This window comes from Aythya ferina (assembly GCF_964211825.1).
Source record: "Aythya ferina genome assembly, chromosome: 10".
NCBI classification, from domain to species: Eukaryota; Metazoa; Chordata; class Aves; order Anseriformes; family Anatidae; genus Aythya; species Aythya ferina.
The window spans coordinates 233,732-251,087 of NC_140306.1; the positions used below are offsets into that span (position 1 = coordinate 233,732).

Here is a 17,356-nt window from a genome sequence, read left to right on the forward strand (position 1 = left end):
TACTGCAAGAAACTTCAGAGGGGTTCCTCAGTCTAGCCTGGGCATTGTTATTTGGCTATGGTACTATACCAAAATACCATTTGGCAGAAAAGTGTTTGTTTCCCATGAGCTGGTTTCATGAAAACTGGAGAAACACACTAGTGAAATATTTTGCAGAGCTGTCTGTATCTTCGTGTGTGTTCTAGATAGTGTGGCAGGGAGTTGGATTAGGGATTTGTTTTGTATTCTTTAAACTAGGTGCCATTTTAATCATATATAAACAAACTATGGTCTTTGTAATTCTATCAGTCAAAATTGATGCACGTTGCCCAAAAATGCTGTTGTTCTGTGAAAAATATTTAAATGAACAATTTTTAGTCTCTCTCTGAATATTGCTAAAATAATGTAGATTGTTTGGCACATCCCTAATCAAGTTACTTTTGTTTCCTTGTCTGTAAGATGAGATTGATCTACCTTCATAAAACACTCAATTTTATGAAAATCATCGTTTTATTTGCAACAACTGTATTTTCATTATTCAATTTCATGACTAAGAGTGAATGCTAATATGTAGAATGGCAATGAATTTGAGTATAAAACAAAATCTTTTGGCATAAATAAGTGGTCTGAAAGGTGAATTTGTACACAAGAGAAATGTTGCTCTAAAACTAGCCTAAAAGGGGACAAAAAAACTTCTAAGAATGCTAAAGGGCACTGAGATGTTGAGACAGGTGGTAGTGTCACTGGTTCAACTTGCATGATGGGTTGTGATGAGAAGTTTGCAGACTCTTCCACTTCTGGTTTCTTCAGAGAGAAATCTAGCGAATTTCCGTATTTCTCAGACTTGCATGTGCTGATTGGTCTCCCTTAATAAATGCTTTATAGGCCTGTTTTTTTGTCCTGGACTTGTTGACTGTGATTTTCCTGGAAGTTAGTTGCCATGGCGATTGTCCTGTTAGCAAATAAATGTGTTTTTTATGGTTTCTGGGTATGTTGGTGTGGAGCATAAAGACTGTAGTCTTTTCTGGGATCAGTAGAAGTAGCAGACCTGTAGAGGCTTCGTGTTTGTAAATCACTGCCTGTGGGAGAGAGCTGAATAAGCATCTTATGCTTCAGTGGGTAACAGCAGTGAGAAGTAGTATCACTTGTCCTGTTGGTAGGAAACAGTGACAGAGCGCGTTGCATTGAGGCTGAATAATGATTAAAATTGGAGAAATGGAAAACAAACAAACAAAAACAAACAAACAAACAAAAAAAAAAAGCAGCTTTTATTCAGGGGCTTTTAGAGCTGAACTTACTTGATTCAGGCCTAGAGTGGTTGACTGACTCAACAGTGGTTGACTGACACAAAAGCATTTTTGATGGAAATCTCAGGGTGTGTGGCTGTTGCGATCCTTCACAATGTAGGGTTTCAGCTGGGATAACCTCTAGCTCCAGTTTTTTGCTTTCCTGTTGGTACTGGCTTGCTGTCCATGCTGCACCTGAGCACTGCTGTCTGCTTTTAGCGCCTTAATGCTGGGGCAGTGAGCTGGGTTTCCAGCTGAACCTGTTCACACCAGTGCTGGGGCATGGGAGCCACAGCTCACTGCAGATCTGACAGATGGGTATGTTCGTGCTTACACCAAGTGCGAGGTCAATGCAAATGGGTCTCAAAGGCAAGACATACTTACCTGTGTTTTTGCTAAGGGAAAGCCCAGGTTGGGATGGCTCAGGGGATGTTAATTAGCTTTTTTTTTTTTCCTTTGCTATGGAAGAGCATGCGAGTCTTCTGGAGCAGCAGCTTGGCTAGATTGCAGTGAGTAGCTGTGCGAAGTCAGGCTGCTTGGCCTGTAGAGTGATGCTATGGACAGCAGCGAGGGCTTGTTGCAGTGTGGTGGGGGTGGGAAGGCTGTGACAAACTGCAGCCTTCTGGTCTGCAGGGCTGTGTTCATCCTGCTCACACTTGTGCTGTGGGTGGTGGTTTTCAGAGGGTTTGTTCTGGAAGAGTAACTGGGTGTTAAGATTTGGTTCTGGTTTGGCAAAGTCATTTAAATGCTTCAGGTGTTAATTCCAGTTCGTGGGAGGAAAAACAAATTAGTTCTTGTTTTAGGGTTGGTTTAACTCCTTTATGAGTGTCCCAAGCTCTTGTCTCTTGGGTCCCTTCCTTTGATCTAAAGAAGTGCAGAAACTCTTTTCAGAGGTCTGGCAATAGGCCTGTGCACTTTCAGACAGGTACTTGTGACCCTACTTGGTCTGTGTTCCTGAGGTGTGAGGGCTAGTTTGCCACTATTTCTGCCTGATAGGGGACATGCATGCTCCGTGTTCCTTGTCTCAAACTGTGCTCAAGCTAACTGAGATTTACAAAACTGGCAATGAAGAGTCAGATTAAAAATATATTACACTTGTATCCTATTCCTGTCAGCATCTGGTAGCAGGTTCTTAGGAAAGAGTGTAGGTAAGGAGGTGCAGGTAGAGAAGTCTTTCTGCTAGGCTCTCCCAGTCTGTCAAATGTTGTCTGAGGGAGTCTGGGCAGTGTTTAATGGGCACAACTGGACATCTTTGTAGCACTGCAGGGAGGGACTTAAATGTAATTGGAGAAGAAAAGATGTTTAAAAAAAGCAGCCCCAGATAAAGGCCATTACAATTACATTAATAAAGTTTTTAAGAGTTGCACTTAATTTAGAGCTCCCCAGACCAGTTCACTTGGGGGGGGGGAAAAAAAAAAGGAAGGAAAATTGCTTTCTGAAGAGAAGGGATGAAACTCATATCATGCATATGAAAGTTTGGAAGTGGTTTGTTAATGAGTCATGTTACCCTCTGATCAGAATTTTTGTCCTGCCTGTTTTGTGTCTTGTTTTAAGTAACACTAATGCAATAAGCTGCCAGGTTTTGCAGCAAGCAGGCTTTTTGTAATGACAATGGTCTTTAGACAGAGTAAAGCTTTTTGGGTATCTTTCTCAACAGCATGAAGGCAGCTATCGCATACGAGATGGATATTGCTTCTTTTGACTCCAGCTTTGTGGAGAGTGGATAAGGTACACTGTCCAGCGCAGATGTGCTGAAGATCTGGGGTGAAGGTACAGAGATGGTTACCACTGTTATGGGTTAGGGGACTTTTTCCCCTTTTGGGTTCAAATATGGTTGAGTTAGTTCTTGTAAACTATTTGAAGTCTAAGTTTCTACTTTTTAGCTCACTTGATGCTATATGTCAGTGGAAAGCTTTCATAAGTATAATGCTAAAAGCAGCTGAATCAATAGAAAAAGCATGATTTTGCTGAGCCAAGTGAAAATTTCTTTTGATCTGTCTCTTAATACCAGTAAGTCAAGTCAACACTGCTGGAAGATCAGAGAATGAACACTGTTTTTGAGTCATCAGGGGGAGTATTTTACTACTCTGTGCCAGGTTAGTTCTACTTTCTTCTTTCACAAGTCAAAGTAAATGCAATGCTCTCCGAAATTCAGGGATAAAAGCACATGTTAAAATCGCACATAGCGTGGGTTGGTGGTAGGTGATATCCATCTTCACAAGCCTGTTAATTTAACATGCGTTAACCCTCTTATAACTTCAGGCTTAGAATAAAGCTTTCTTTTTAGAACTGGAGGTCTTAAATCTGGCCAGCCTCTGTGCTGGTATTGTTGCATGTGAATCTGCTAGGAGTTAAAATGAGACACCATCTGTTTGACTAGTATGCTTAGTCCTCTCTGTAACGCCCAAAATAGCTGTAGTGTAACCTTTTATCTTCTCTTGGGAATTGGAATGAAAATACATGTCTTTCCAGTCTTTGTGATTTTCTTGTTCCTGACATTTGAGTCAGCTTTGACACATTGAAAGTAGCAGCATCTCCTGAAAGACAGGCAATGAGAGTAAGAGCAACTTTGAGCTTTCTCTCTACCCCCGCTCTTCTCTCTCCTGAAGAAGTATGTGCCAAAATGTTTGGCATGGCCTAGTAATGTATTTTTCGAGAGGCTGGAAAATCTGATTCAGATAATGTAAGTATTAATAGCAAAAGTGGATATTAGGAGTGCAACTGGCCACAGGAAGAAAAAAAATAAAATTGAAATGCGTCAAGGAGTAAAATCTGTTTCAATGAATGATTTCTTTAAAGAGGAGTAAGGTAAAAAACTAAATTATTCCTGTTCACCTTTGTACGTGTGTAATTAATTTGGTATTTGAAGGTAGGCTCTTTTCATTGTTTTACTACTCAGTGCAGCACTCAATATAGGCTTCTGACTATGAAGGAAATACTTCCATAGCTGTTCTCAGCCACACTGGTGAAACGATGGGCTCCACTGCACTGAGAATGGACAATTTCTGTGCTGCTATATATCCCTTCAACAGTGAAAACTGATTAAAACGTTGTCTTCAAATAATGAACTATGGCGTGTTTTGACAAACAGTTCTTAAAGCTGCACTTATCAAGTTAACTCTTTCTTTAGCCTTGATTTAGCTTTCTTGAGGTATGAATCCAGTGGAAAATAACCTGTGTGTAGCCTTTGCCAGAAAGGTTATTTTAAAAGTAGTTGTGGGAGGCTCCAGATGTAGTACGAATCATTACCTGCCCGTAAGCAAGTCAGAAGGTGGCAGCAGTGAGAGATAGTGCAGGTGTGGCGTTAACCTTACTGGGTATAAAGCTTGTTGGATCTCTGCTCCAAAGGTCTTAGGTAACCGTAAGCCACTTGACCGCTGTGTTTTCCTTTTTCATCTGAAAACGAGGGAAGTAATAGTACTGCAATAGAATGTAGGAGCATTCCAAGGGTAAATACATAGATTATTCACTTGCTATGGTAATGTAATCCCATCAATAATTTATATAGTGAAACATTTTATCAGGGTGCTTTAGAGAAAGCCAGTACTTTCTAAGAAGGAAGAACAACAAACTGCTAAACTGCAGAAGCAGTAATATTGCCCCACAGTCTGATCATTATGGAATACCATAATTTTGCATACTGGAAAATAAATACTGGGCTCAGAGACTGACTTGGTGAAGTTTTCATACCAGAACTGACGGAACCAGATTGACCTATGATGGCTGTGTTCCTGTTGCATCTGTGGTATGAGAAGGGAAAGCAAGGATAGCAGAGATGGCATCTTGACATCTGGATAATTTGGGGAATAGGTTGGAAATTTTAGGGAAATATTTAGGCAGAAATCAGTAAAACCTATGTCTATCCTACTGTGTTCTTTTTGCTCTGTAGCACTGTACAGTTGGCTTAAAAAACAGGCTACAGGTTTCTTGCTTTGCTATGTGTCCCTTGTTCCTATTAAAGTGGCAGTTTCTCTCCGTCTAGCACCTCCTGTCTCACTCGGAGTGGTGTAGGCACCTTACCCCAAAGCACTGTGGGTTCATTCACTGAATGTCTTGAGGCATGCCGCCTGCCACTCCTTATTGTGTCTAGCAGTGTAGCGGGCTTTGGGCTGTTGCCCTTTTCTAAATTCCTAGTTGCAGAGCTAAAAACAGAGGTTTGGTTCACATTGCATGTACTCCAAGCAATTTTTTCCTCATCTCCCAGCTCCACTGTTCAGTTTAAATCATCCAATTTTTGTTTTTCAATTTGTTCTTTCAGCCATACTCCGTTTATTTTCCTGCACCTTCATTGTCAGGGTTATGGCGAGGTGTGGGGCAGTGGTATAGCTGTTGTCCCTTGGGTTTTTTGGAGCTTCACTAGAATTCAGTTAAGCCTTTTCTTGCATGAATTTTGGAGAGGAAGGATGAATTCTGTCTAGAAAACTGTTGATATTCTTTCCATTTAAAAATACTGTTGTTTTGGGGCTCTGATTAACTTTTTTTCTGCTATCTGCCATCTTAGCTATTATATTTAATTACTACTTCCATTTTATTTATTCATTTAGATACTATAATATGACAGAATATTTCTTTAAACTGAGAGTGAAGAATTTGGGTAAAAATGGAAGAAAAATAATTTCTCCTGATATCAGGCGGTCTTGCTACTATCCAGTTGTTGTTCTGGGTCAAATTATTTATTCTGTCATCTTCCTCTTCCTCTTCGAATGTTCTCCAGACCTCAGTCCCTTGAAGATTACACCCGTTCCGGTTTCTCTTGAGTTCCTCGTTTTGATGGGACTTCTTGTGAACACCCAGAGATTTCCATCCTTATTTGCTCTGCTGCTTGTTGCTGTTGCCAGGGTTCCCATGATATGTTGCTTTCTAGTATGTGACTATTGCTCCTCTAGTCTTTCTTGCTAAACTGTTTGGCTTGATACAGAATCCATTTCAGGATGAATTTCTCAGAACAATCTGGGATTTCTTAAATTCAGCTTGGTTTTTTTCTTCCTAAAAGTCATTCTTCCTCAGGAGAAACAAAAGTATTTCTGATTTGCTAAATAGGAGAAACAGTAATCGTTTCCTACATGAGATCCCTGCTAACTGTGGTCTACAACTCTGTGATGAGTTACTATCCTGACTTGTTTATGGAATAAAACAAATGTGAGAGTTCCTTAGGTAATTGTACTGGAACACTAATGTTAAGGATTAGCAATGTTTAAATATTGCACAAATAGTAGATATTAGAAGGCAGAATCTTTTTTCTTTTATTGAAAATAATTATTTCCCAATTTCTGTGGTTCTATACTGCTTGTATCTGTAAGAAGTACTCCAATTGCAAACAAGTTATCTCTGAGTTGTTTCAATGCTGATTTCAAAGTTCATTTTTTTCTTAGAAGTAACCCATAGTGCTGTAGGGCATGTCTGTGAAGACCCAGCTGTTGGAAACTTGCAGTACTTAAAAGGAAAAAAAATATTAAAACTTATATATATTTAAAAAAAAAAAAAAAGTTGAATGGCTACAAATTTATGGTAGTGGTACCTCATATGTTAACAGTTGCCTGCTGTGCTTATTTTTCTACAGAAACTATTATAGAAATCTAACTTCTGTGTCAAGATCTTGTTCAACAAAATGGTTTCATTTGTCTTCCCTCCATCTTTTTTATAAGTTCTTCATATTTGCTTTCATCACTTGTCTCATTCTAGCACACTACTTCAGTGTTTGTTGTTAACATCTTCTTTCTCTGCAGTCTGTCTGGAGGTGAGAATCCAATACATAATAAAATAGTCAAAATCCTGCAGTTGTGCAGTCTTGTAATATCCTGCTAAGTGCTGATGTATTCTGAAGCTTGTTTTGTATTTGTTCTGTAAGATATGATAATGCACGTAAATAAGAGCCCTAAATTTTAAAGTCCTACGTTAAAGAATAGATGCAGTTTGGAGAACAACAGTTTGTTATTGTGTGCTTCTGTGCTCTGCAGCACGGGGAATTTGATCTCCGTGGTAAAGATGGTGTTTCACCCTGACCTCCTAATGCTCTCAGCTTTGCTGAAACTGCCCAGAAGAGTCTGATTGTGGTTGACTTCCTTATGATCGAGGCTTTTCCCTTTGGAAGCTCTAACCAATTGCCAAATTCAATCTCTGTGGGTGACCAAAGCTTCAGTCACAATCTTGGCTTGTTCTCAAAAAAGCTCAAATAACATTGTGTACATAAAAGTTTAACAGCTAAGTTGTCCGGTAACTACCCGTTTCCATGGCTTATCTCTAGATCCCTACTGAAAATAGAGCCTTCATGGAAGGCACCAACATATTTTAGTGGTTAGCTGTAAGTGAATCGTATTTTGTTTGCCTATAGGTAAATATTTCTTCACACACAAAAAAGATCAAATATCACACTTATCTTTCGGTGGGTTTATGAGTACCAAGGATGCCAGTCCCACCCTAGACAGACCCATCAGTTTTCAATAGCTAGTTGAGTAACTGATTGCCTTTGGAAAATCACTCCAATTTAGCTGTTTCAGAGTATCGCAGCTCTCCCAGGAGTCTGTCGAGAGAAATGCAGACAGCACATCTGTTCCTGGCTGTCTGTCGCCATCCTCTGTTGCATTCCTCCAAGTGCCCGTCCTCGCCTTGGGCTTGTCACAGGAACCTTAAACAGATTGTCAACATGCTCTTGGGATATTTTGTCCCCTTCTCTAGTAGAGGACAGCAAAAGCAGGATAGTGTCCTTGGGAGCAGTGTGCTTTGCCCGGGTTGGACTCAGGCTTTGGAATCCTTCCGTGCTCGTTCTGTGCTGCGGTGGTGACTGTGCCCTCTGCAGCACCTCTGTGTATGGGGCTTGGCTCGTCCAAGCAGTGTGGCCTGGTGTCAGTCACCTGTCCTTAGGGAGCGGTGCTGCGTGGGTGTTACTGCTGGGGTGGACACTGGTTGGTCTCTTGCCTGCTGGCAGAGATTGCTGCTGAGCACGGTTGGCAGCTCAGCCAGGGTCACAGAGGCACTTACGCAAGCTTCCTTGTCAAGTGAGCTGAAAGGCACTCGTGTTTCAAAGCACTCACAATTCTGTCCTGCTAGGTGAACTCGAGGTAAACACGAGCAACCTCTTTGACCTGTGCCCGGAAAGTTTGAATGACTGAACAAGAGGAGAAAATAAAATTGGTACAGACCAGCCTGACCTTGAAAACTCTACCCTGAAATCTAGCTGTGCCTCCAGTACATCCAGATGGCCATAAATCCCAAGAGAAAATGTTGCTTCGCAAGAACTTCTTGATTATCCTGTAAAGTTTGGTTTTAACTTCATTTATATTTGTATCCCTTCAATTACTTGAAAGAATTTAAAGTAGCCTGGCTTCCAGAGGCATTTGCATTAAAAAAAAAAAAAAAAAAAATCCAGAAGTTGGAATCATGCTCACTTTATTGTTTGTGTACATCTTTACTCCCATTTCCAAGAATTGCATCTCATATCCAATTTCTTTTTGCAGTTTTGTTCAGTGGAGGGACTGCTGTATGTCAGCCATGCTAAAGGGCAAGTGATGGAGGCAAGTATTAGTTTATATATTCATAGTTATCTAATGCTGTTTTTGCCAGTTTCTTCTTTTTAACTGCTTTGTTTTCCACTGCTGCTGTGAAATAATTGCACAAATGAAGGTCTATATGAGCATGTTCTGGGAGGTGGTAATGTTATAACATCTGCTTAGTGTGACTGTGTATATAGAATTAATAATTTTGTTCCTGATATTCTGTGTTCTCATACGAATCAGAAATGTATATTCCTGAGCTTCATGGTATAAGGTTCTCCATTTCCTTCCTCAAACAGAGAATAAAAAGACTTTTAAAAGTGGAAAAAGCAAGCACAAAACTTGAATCCTAGTGGTTAATATAAATAAATGAGTTAATTTATTCTGCTGATTCACAGTTCATGAGTAAAGCAAATCTATTTCTGCAAAACTAGGTACTAGTACAAATAAGTAGCTTTAAGTATCTTCATACCAAAAGTGTGGTTTGAAAAATTCTTATCGGGCTTGTAACAGATTTATCATATGGAAATATGCACAGATGACCACAAAGCTCCTATAGGAGCATTTTAAAGATACAAGTCAGTGTAATTTCAGAAATCAGTCACAGTAGTGATTTGCTTATGAATTAACTAGGCTGATTTGTTTCAGGTGAGCTTGTAAATTGAAGCAGGACTAATTTAAGCAGCTAGTGGATTCCAGCAGATAATGAATGTCTGGAACTCCAGTTAGACTGAAATGATGTTATTTTAGATCAACATTATTATCATCGGTAATTTGGATAGACAACACGAAGTAGGTGGTAAAGATGCTGGTTAGGGAATATATTGGGCATTTTTGTACTGATCTACAGCTCTCCAGTGAGTCCTGACTGAAAAACAAATGCTGAGGGAATTAGTTAAAATGAAAAAGGCAGTTATGGGTCAACTGTCAAGTTCGTATTTTATATACCAAATAATGTTGGGACTCCTGATTTTTGGCCAATAAGGTTTTTTCAATAAACTGTTTTTGTCTTTTGTATGAAAAGGAAAATCGAGTTTTACCTTTTTTTCCTCAAAATGTAAATTGAGTAGGAACCTGCAATTCAGCTTTCTGAGAAATTGTTTAATTAGAAAAAAGTAAAAGCAATGTTAAGAAATAAAGATGTAGCTTAAAAGTCCAAGGATGATAATGATAAAGACATTTCAACGAAGTTTTGAGTATATTTGAAATAATAATAATTGGTTTGATTCTGCCATATTTTCTGTGTGAGTATGGGTAGATATTTTTTTTCTGGGATGTGGTTTATTACTTTGCATTTAGTGGGTTATTGATTAAACTGGCAATATATTTTATCTCAATGATTGTTTCCAAAGTATTCAGCTAAAATACGGTATGATTTTAGTGTTACACTTTCCATAAGTACTGAATTTCATCTTGCCTCCAGCTTATAGCAATGACATTTGAGGGAAAAAAAAAAAGGGGGGGGGGGGGAGTGTGAGGCAGCTCTTTTGATATTTTTGGATGCCAGCTTGGAAAGCAGTTCTGGAATATCTGTAACCCATCGGTCAGGTTTCAGATGCACAAAATTGAGAGCTCTCTTAATTGTAACTTCAATGCATTATGTTTCTGCAGCTGTTTTAAGTTAAAAATGAATGCTCTCAAATCCTAAACTCGTTGCATTTCAAATAAAATGTTTTTTAAGGCACAGGCTGCCTTTTGCCAAGATTGAGGTTGACTTCTCTGGTCTGGTTTCTATATTTATAGAAACCTAATCAAAGCATTTTCCTGCAAGAAAACAATGATCAGCTTCCGAGCATGTGATCTCATGGTGCTGATGTGAAACTCTTTCAGATACTGCGTCCTTCCTTCCTTCCTCATTCCTTTGCTGTTCTTCTCCAGTAGTGTGTTCTCAGTTGCAGTGTAGTATAACCAACTGCTGTCAAAACCCAGCTGATATGAGAGGCGAGATTGAGATCTTCTGGAGAAAAGCTGTTGTTTTTTTTTCCTATGTCAGAGGCTGAGCTACACATGCATGGTGCTGCTCCCTCCCCCCGTTCAGATGGGTTACTTAATCTGCTTTTTAAGTCATTTTTGTTTTCTCTGAGAATTTTGAACAAGACTATGCCAATTGAAGTCATTTCACTTGCCTGTTCCTGCGTGAAGACAAACTTTCATATCTAATTTCCAGTGCCATCAGTAGATGCTGGCCGTAATAAGGCATTTCTTAATGCTTGGAGATGCATAACTGTTTTCTTGCATATATTAGGTATAGTCAAGTTAGGCACTCTTCAGGAAAATCAGGTAGGCAGAGCAGACATGACATTTGAAGCATGAAAGATCAGATCTTTGGTAAGGATCAAAATTAATTCTGACGAAGAGACTAACGTGCTCTATAGAGACATTTAACCTCATGTTCTGTTAGATATTATGGGCTTTGTTCTTAACAAACAACAACAAAAAAAACTCTACTGGTTACTCCTTGCTTCTTCCCCCACCCCCCTTTTTGAACAGCCCCTTTTTTTTTTTTTTTTTTTTTTTTTTTTTAACCTTTCTTGCTTCCTTTGTGCTGTGCTTCTTCCCTTAGGCAATAAATGAGTTGTCCTCATACAAGCTTTGGCTTCTGCTTACAGCCTAGATGCAACTAATACAAGGATTGAGGAATGCTTGGAAAACTGATACATTTTGTTTTGTTAGTGGCATGTTTTGTACATTGGATTTTTTAACCCACTACTTTCTGCATGGATTTATAATAATGGCTCTTTTGTTTAACATTAGATAAGCATGAGATCACCGTGGCACAGCTGCATGTGTAGTCACTCTTGAAGCAATTGCACACCTAATTGGCTGACAATCTTGGCATTTTTAAAACAAACACAAGCCTTTTAAAGACAGGGGACATATTTATGTATGAATAGTCAAATAAACCTGTTGGGTGTCATCAATGGAGCCCTCTGGCAGTGAACAGTTCTGTGATGACCCTGATCCTGGAGGCAAATCCCAAGATCAAGAGACCAAAAAACAGCATGAATCAGAGCAAAAATTATCCAAAATAACCCATAATGCTTTGGAGAACATTAATGTGATTGGTCAAGGCTTGAAGCACCTTTTCCAGCATCAGCGCAGGAGGTCGTCTGTTTCTCCACATGATGTTCAGCAAGCTCAGGCTGATCTGGAGGCTGACATGGAATTGGAAAGCCAAAGCTCCTGTGCTGAAATTGACGGTGTCTCCACCCACCCCACAGCTCTGAACCGAGTGCTTCAGCAGATCAGAGTGCCACCTAAAATGAAGAGAGGGACAAGCCTGCACAGCAGGCGGGGCAAGACGGATCCTCCAAAAGGAAGTCCACAGATCAACAGGAGGTCTGCCCAAGATATGCAGTCAGGTCGGCCCAGATCATCATCTACTACAGATGCTCCCACGAACTTGTCTGTGATGGAGATTGCTTCTTCCCTCTATGTAGGTGGAGAGGAGGCCGCAGCAGCAGCAGTAAGTTACTCAGATTTACCTTTGGTCTTTATCATCTCCTTGTATGTTTTCTTAAGACTTCTGGATCTTGTTTTTAAAAGCAAGTCTTTCAGCAAATGCTAATGCTACTGTGTTCAAAATCTTATGTGATGAAGCAAAGAGCTAAAAGATGCATTAGTCATTTTCTCACATGGCAGGTGGCTTATTTGGTATGTATTTGATCACTGAAATAAGAACTACTTTTGAAGCATGTTAGGTTGATCAGATGGCACATCACCATCAAGCAAAGGATGTTGGGAAGAACACCAGCCAGATTAGTCCTTGTTAGCAGCTGCTACTTATTTCCTGCAACAAAAATTTGTACTTGTATGTCTCTCTTTTTCCCTTCTTGTTATGTTGTGCATTTTATAAAAAGTGAGGAATTCCAGTTTGAGCGAATGGAGCTGTTTTTTGAAGAAAAGGAACTGCGGAGGCTTTCTCCACTCCTTCCTTAAAAGTGAAAGGAGGAGAATGAAGTCTGAAAGACTTTAAATGCATGTGAGGAAAAAGCCTGCTCTGGGCACTAAACTTCTGAGAGATCTCCATAACCAGATGTGCCTCTGTAGAGGTTAATGAATTACCGGCTCCTTTTTAGTGTTTTTCTGGTGGTCAATGAAGATGATGTATTCTACAGGTCTAAAGTGATACAAGCAAGGAAAAGCTGCCTTGCTTTGGGTAAATACACCTTTGCTTGATGCACTTAGTCACATGGTCTAAACTTTTGGGCAGACCTGTGCGGTGCCAGGAGTTGGACTTGGTGATCCTTATGGGTCCCTTCCAACTCGGGATATTCTATAATTCTATGATTTCAGTCTGGTGAAGAACCTTTGTGTAGCATTCATGCCTGAACTGATCCAAATTTAGGTTTTGTCCTGGGGCATTTTCCTTTGCGATAACAAACTGATGGAAATAGTGGGGAGAAAAGGGGTCACAGTGAGACTGTTGGAGCAACAAACTAACATCTCTGCGCTGCATCTGGAGCACGGTCCATGGACTGTGACCGTAAGGTTTTCAGAAGAACAAGTGTCATCAGTGGCTGAATGGAAATTAATCTTTTAAAAATCTTTGGAAAATCTGATGTACTTGGAGTTTTTAAATGCAACTTGCTTGCTTATAAACCAATATTGCAAGAAAGTGGCAACTGCAATCTCTATGTATATGAGCAAGAGAGGTGTTCAGCTGTTTTGGTAGTGTTCATGTTTTCCTTTGTATCTCAGTGGTAAGTGCGTGCAGCTTGAGGACCTTTTGATGCAAAGCTGAGGAAAGCTGTGGGAAGGAAGTTAGTGCACTTCAGGATAGCACCTCTATCCCATGATCCTGAGAACACATGCTGCCTTGGGACTCAGTACCTCATCCTCCTGAAGCAGAGTCCTCCACTTGCTATGCTGTAATTTGTATTGCTTCCTAACACATTCTGAAAAATATGGTTATTATTATTTTTTGTATTTTATTCTGCAGTGCCACAGATTCCTTGTTAGGCTTCAGTCTTTCTTTTCTAGGAGCTTCCTTTCTCCAGCCTGTTTATTTCATGTGGCAGGGTCAGCTTTCAGCTGTCCCCTGATTATATACACCTGTGCTTTCCTTTTCACGCTTATAGCCTCATCACATCCCCCACACTAAATACACTACCAGGAAGCTTAGGAGGTTAATCTCCTCAAAGTATTGTTTCATTAACCCAAGAGGGTTTTTCTTTGGTTGGTTTGTGTTATTTAGTATCTCCCCACACTTCATGTGTGTGTGGATACTGCAAAGTTTTGGAGAGAGGAGTATTTCTTATTTTCTTTGCAAATACATCCCCTTGAACACAGACAGGACTCAGTGAGGTAGCAAGTTCCTTGGGTTATCAGGTCAGACTGAAGCATTTACTGTGTTATCACCTTTGGTTGAACTGAACGGGCAGTTCAATTGCCTTTGTAGCATTTTGATGTAATTTAGAAGAGATTCTCTTACCATGCAAACAAAAGCCTAATAAAATCTGTTCCGTATCTTTGCAGCACTAGTTTCTGAGAAGAACAAGGTTAAGTCTGGGGCCAGCTGTTCAGGTTTTTATCAAGAGTTGGGATAGTCTGATAGAGAACAAAGAAGAGGTTTATTTCAGATAAACTTTAAAAGATATTTTAACTTTGTTTTCAAATAGATTGCTGTTTTAAGTGTGAACTCATGCTTACATGGCTCTCCAGAATGAGTACTGGGTAAGCCCAATCCTGTGTGATGCTGAGATCCTCTGCTCCCAGTGGGAATTAAGGACACTGAATGCTTGTGGCATAAGGGAAAGTAAATTCTTAGTAATCCTCTCCACACAAAGTATTTTTAGCTCAGTGTTCTCTTCTCAGTTCTTTTGATATTTGTTGAAATAGAAGGGCAAAATGTTATCCCAAAACCAAGGATTGGATTTGTTTGGGCACCTCATTTGCATACATCTGCATATGTAATAATCCTGCTGCTTGTTGTCAGGCTTTGTAAAGAAAATGAGAAATGAGACTGGCATGGCATGGAAAATAATGTAATAATTAAAGTCTTACTGAGACATTTCATTTGGTCTTGTATTTCAAGCAATGTAAATTTAAATATCTTTGCATAAATCTCCTTGTAAAGGTTCTCAGCTCACTGAGTGGAGAAATCAGGATTTTGGTGGTTTGGAAATGATTGAAATTGCATGGGTGTCGTCTTGTTTCACCATACTTTCAGAGCTGTTTGTTGGGTAACAAGTTACATGACCATGACACGAACAAACAGAATGGTATTCAGGTTCCAGAGATATAAAAGTAGTAGTAGTAGTTTGGTGAGAAGTTGTGTCCACTTGGACTTTATCAGTGTCATGAAGGTGAAGACAATGCTCAGCCATTGTATTGTTGTGCAGCCAATGTCTCTGAAACTGGTTCTGGCTCTTGCTGCCCGAAGGGTGACACTTGCTTTGAGAGAGACACGGACTTCTGCATGATGTTCTTCATCTGCTTAGCTTCACAGCTAGCAAAAAACGAATGGGAGTGAACAGTGAACAACAAAGGCAAATTTTACTCTGAAGTCCTACCATAATTTTGGTAGGAGTAGAAGTACTTTGGGCACTTTTAGATGACAACTATACGTGTGCTGCTGGGTGGCCTCTGTGCAGATGGTGCTGGTCAGAGCTGAGCAAGTCTTGCCCTCAGAGCACTGGTGAAGTAGTAGCATCCAGTTCCTCTGCCTCCCTGCCCCTCCACCCTTGGTGAGTTCTCTTCCTGTTTAATGTTTGAAATGTTGACACTGTATCTGGATAACAAATATATTCTACCACTCATCTTTTTGTTAGGTTTGATGAACTGTGTGTAGCAGAAGTATAGAAAACAGCCAGTAGATGATCAAATAGGTAGCAGTGGGATGTGGGAGGAGTATCAGAGAAACAAAATTATTAAGAGGTTAAAATGACTTAACAGAAAAGTGGAGGAAATTTTAGTCTTTAATTCAAAGAAGTCAAAGAGACCTATACACTTGCAGAAACATTCTTCTGTAGACATCCAAACATGAATAATGAAGCCTTTTGACGTTGTTAGGGTTATGGGGAAAGCAAAACAAAACAAAAACAATCTTATTGAAATAGAAATTCTTAAAAATATACAACACACAGTTTTTGTTTTACCCACTGAGATCCTTATCTGGGGGTGCTTGTATTCTTAACCTCTAAGCATTGGTGTTAGGGAAAGATTGTGAGGTCAGTCAGTTTATTCTTTCAGGAAGTAAGGTTTTCTATCCATACAGTGAGTTGTTTTGGAATGGTGGAAGTCCTTAGCTGATACATTCTGGTGTTGCTAGGAAGATAGACTGACCTGACTTCATTTAGCATCAAATTGCTCAGTGGAATTTACAGATTTTGTCTCTATAGGCCTGAACTCTTCCAGGTTAGAGTTTCCTTGCCTCATGGTTACAGAAGTAATGGCAAAAAAGGTTGAACCAATATTGAAAATGTAATATTCGATCTCCTCAAATTGAAATGATGCCCTGGGGTCTGAACAGCTGGAAAGCAGCTCTGCAGAAAAGGACCTGGGGATCCTGGCAGACACCAAGCTGAACCTGGGGCAGCAGCGTGTCCTTGCCGCAAAGAAGGCTCATGTCATCCTGGGCTGCAGCAGGCAAAGCATCGGCAGCAGGTCGAGGGATGTGAGCCTGCCCCTCTGCTCAGCACTGGCGAGGCCACAGTGGGAGTGTTGGGTCCAGTTCTGGGCTCCCCAGGACAAGAGAAACGTGGACATGCTGGAGAGAGTCTGTCAAAGGTCCCCAAAGGTGGTGAAGGGTCTGTAGTACCTCACGTGTGAGGAAGTGCTGAGAAAGCTGGGACTGCTCAGCCCGGAGAAGATGAGGCTCAGGGGGATCTCCTCCATGCCCATTATCACCTGAAGGCAGGGCGCAAGGAGGACAGCCGGGCTCTTCTCAGTGGTGCCTGGCACCAGGACAAGAGGCAGTCAGCACAAACTGGAGCTCAGGAGGATCCGCCTGAACATCAGGAAAGACTTTTTCCTGGTGCAGGTGATGGAGCAGTGGGTCAGGTCACCCGGAGAAGCTGTGGGCTCTCCCTCTTTGCAGATCTTCGGAAACCCCCCGGGATGAGGGCCTGGGTACCCTGCTCAGGGTGGCCTTGCTGGGGCAGGGGAGGAGCAGGGGTACCAGAGGTCCCTGCCCACCTCCTCTGGGACTCTGTGATACACAGTTAAGGCTCCTGCTTATTAGGTGTTAAAGATCACTGAAATTTTTAACAGTTTTCACAGAATCACAGAATCACAGAATTTCCTAGGTTGGAAGAGACCTCAAGGTCATCGAGTCCAACCTCCAACCTAACGCTAACAGCCCTACACTAAACCATATCCCTAAGCTCTGCTGGAAAGGAATTGCTGAAGATAAAAAAATGAAGTAAACCCTGAAAACAGCAACTTCAAAGGTTGTCAGTGCTTGTGCCAGCACTTTAATTTGCATTCCTTTAGTGAGATACCCATATGGCAGCTTTCCAAGGCACCATTCACTTAGTTCTGCTGTGTTCTCATGGAACTTTGTGTCCTCATCCTGTTTTCTGTTTTGGTCATCAGTTTTTGTAAATATTTCAAATATCTTTAGATATTGTTTATCAACTTAAATCTGTATTCCATTAC

General features: G+C 40.5%; 1 protein-coding gene across 1 annotated transcript in view; it reads left to right on the forward strand.

Moving 5' to 3' along the window:
* The window catches only part of TMCC1 (transmembrane and coiled-coil domain family 1), a 132,120-nt gene that overhangs the window by 50,190 nt on the left and 64,574 nt on the right, over positions 1-17,356 (forward strand). Inside the window, exons 7-8 of the mRNA XM_084530937.1 lie at positions 8,720-8,776; positions 11,510-12,221. Of these exons, the coding sequence (XP_084387063.1) occupies positions 11,676-12,221 (546 nt within the window). The 5' untranslated portion in view covers positions 8,720-8,776; positions 11,510-11,675. The remainder of the gene's footprint in view (positions 1-8,719; positions 8,777-11,509; positions 12,222-17,356) is intronic.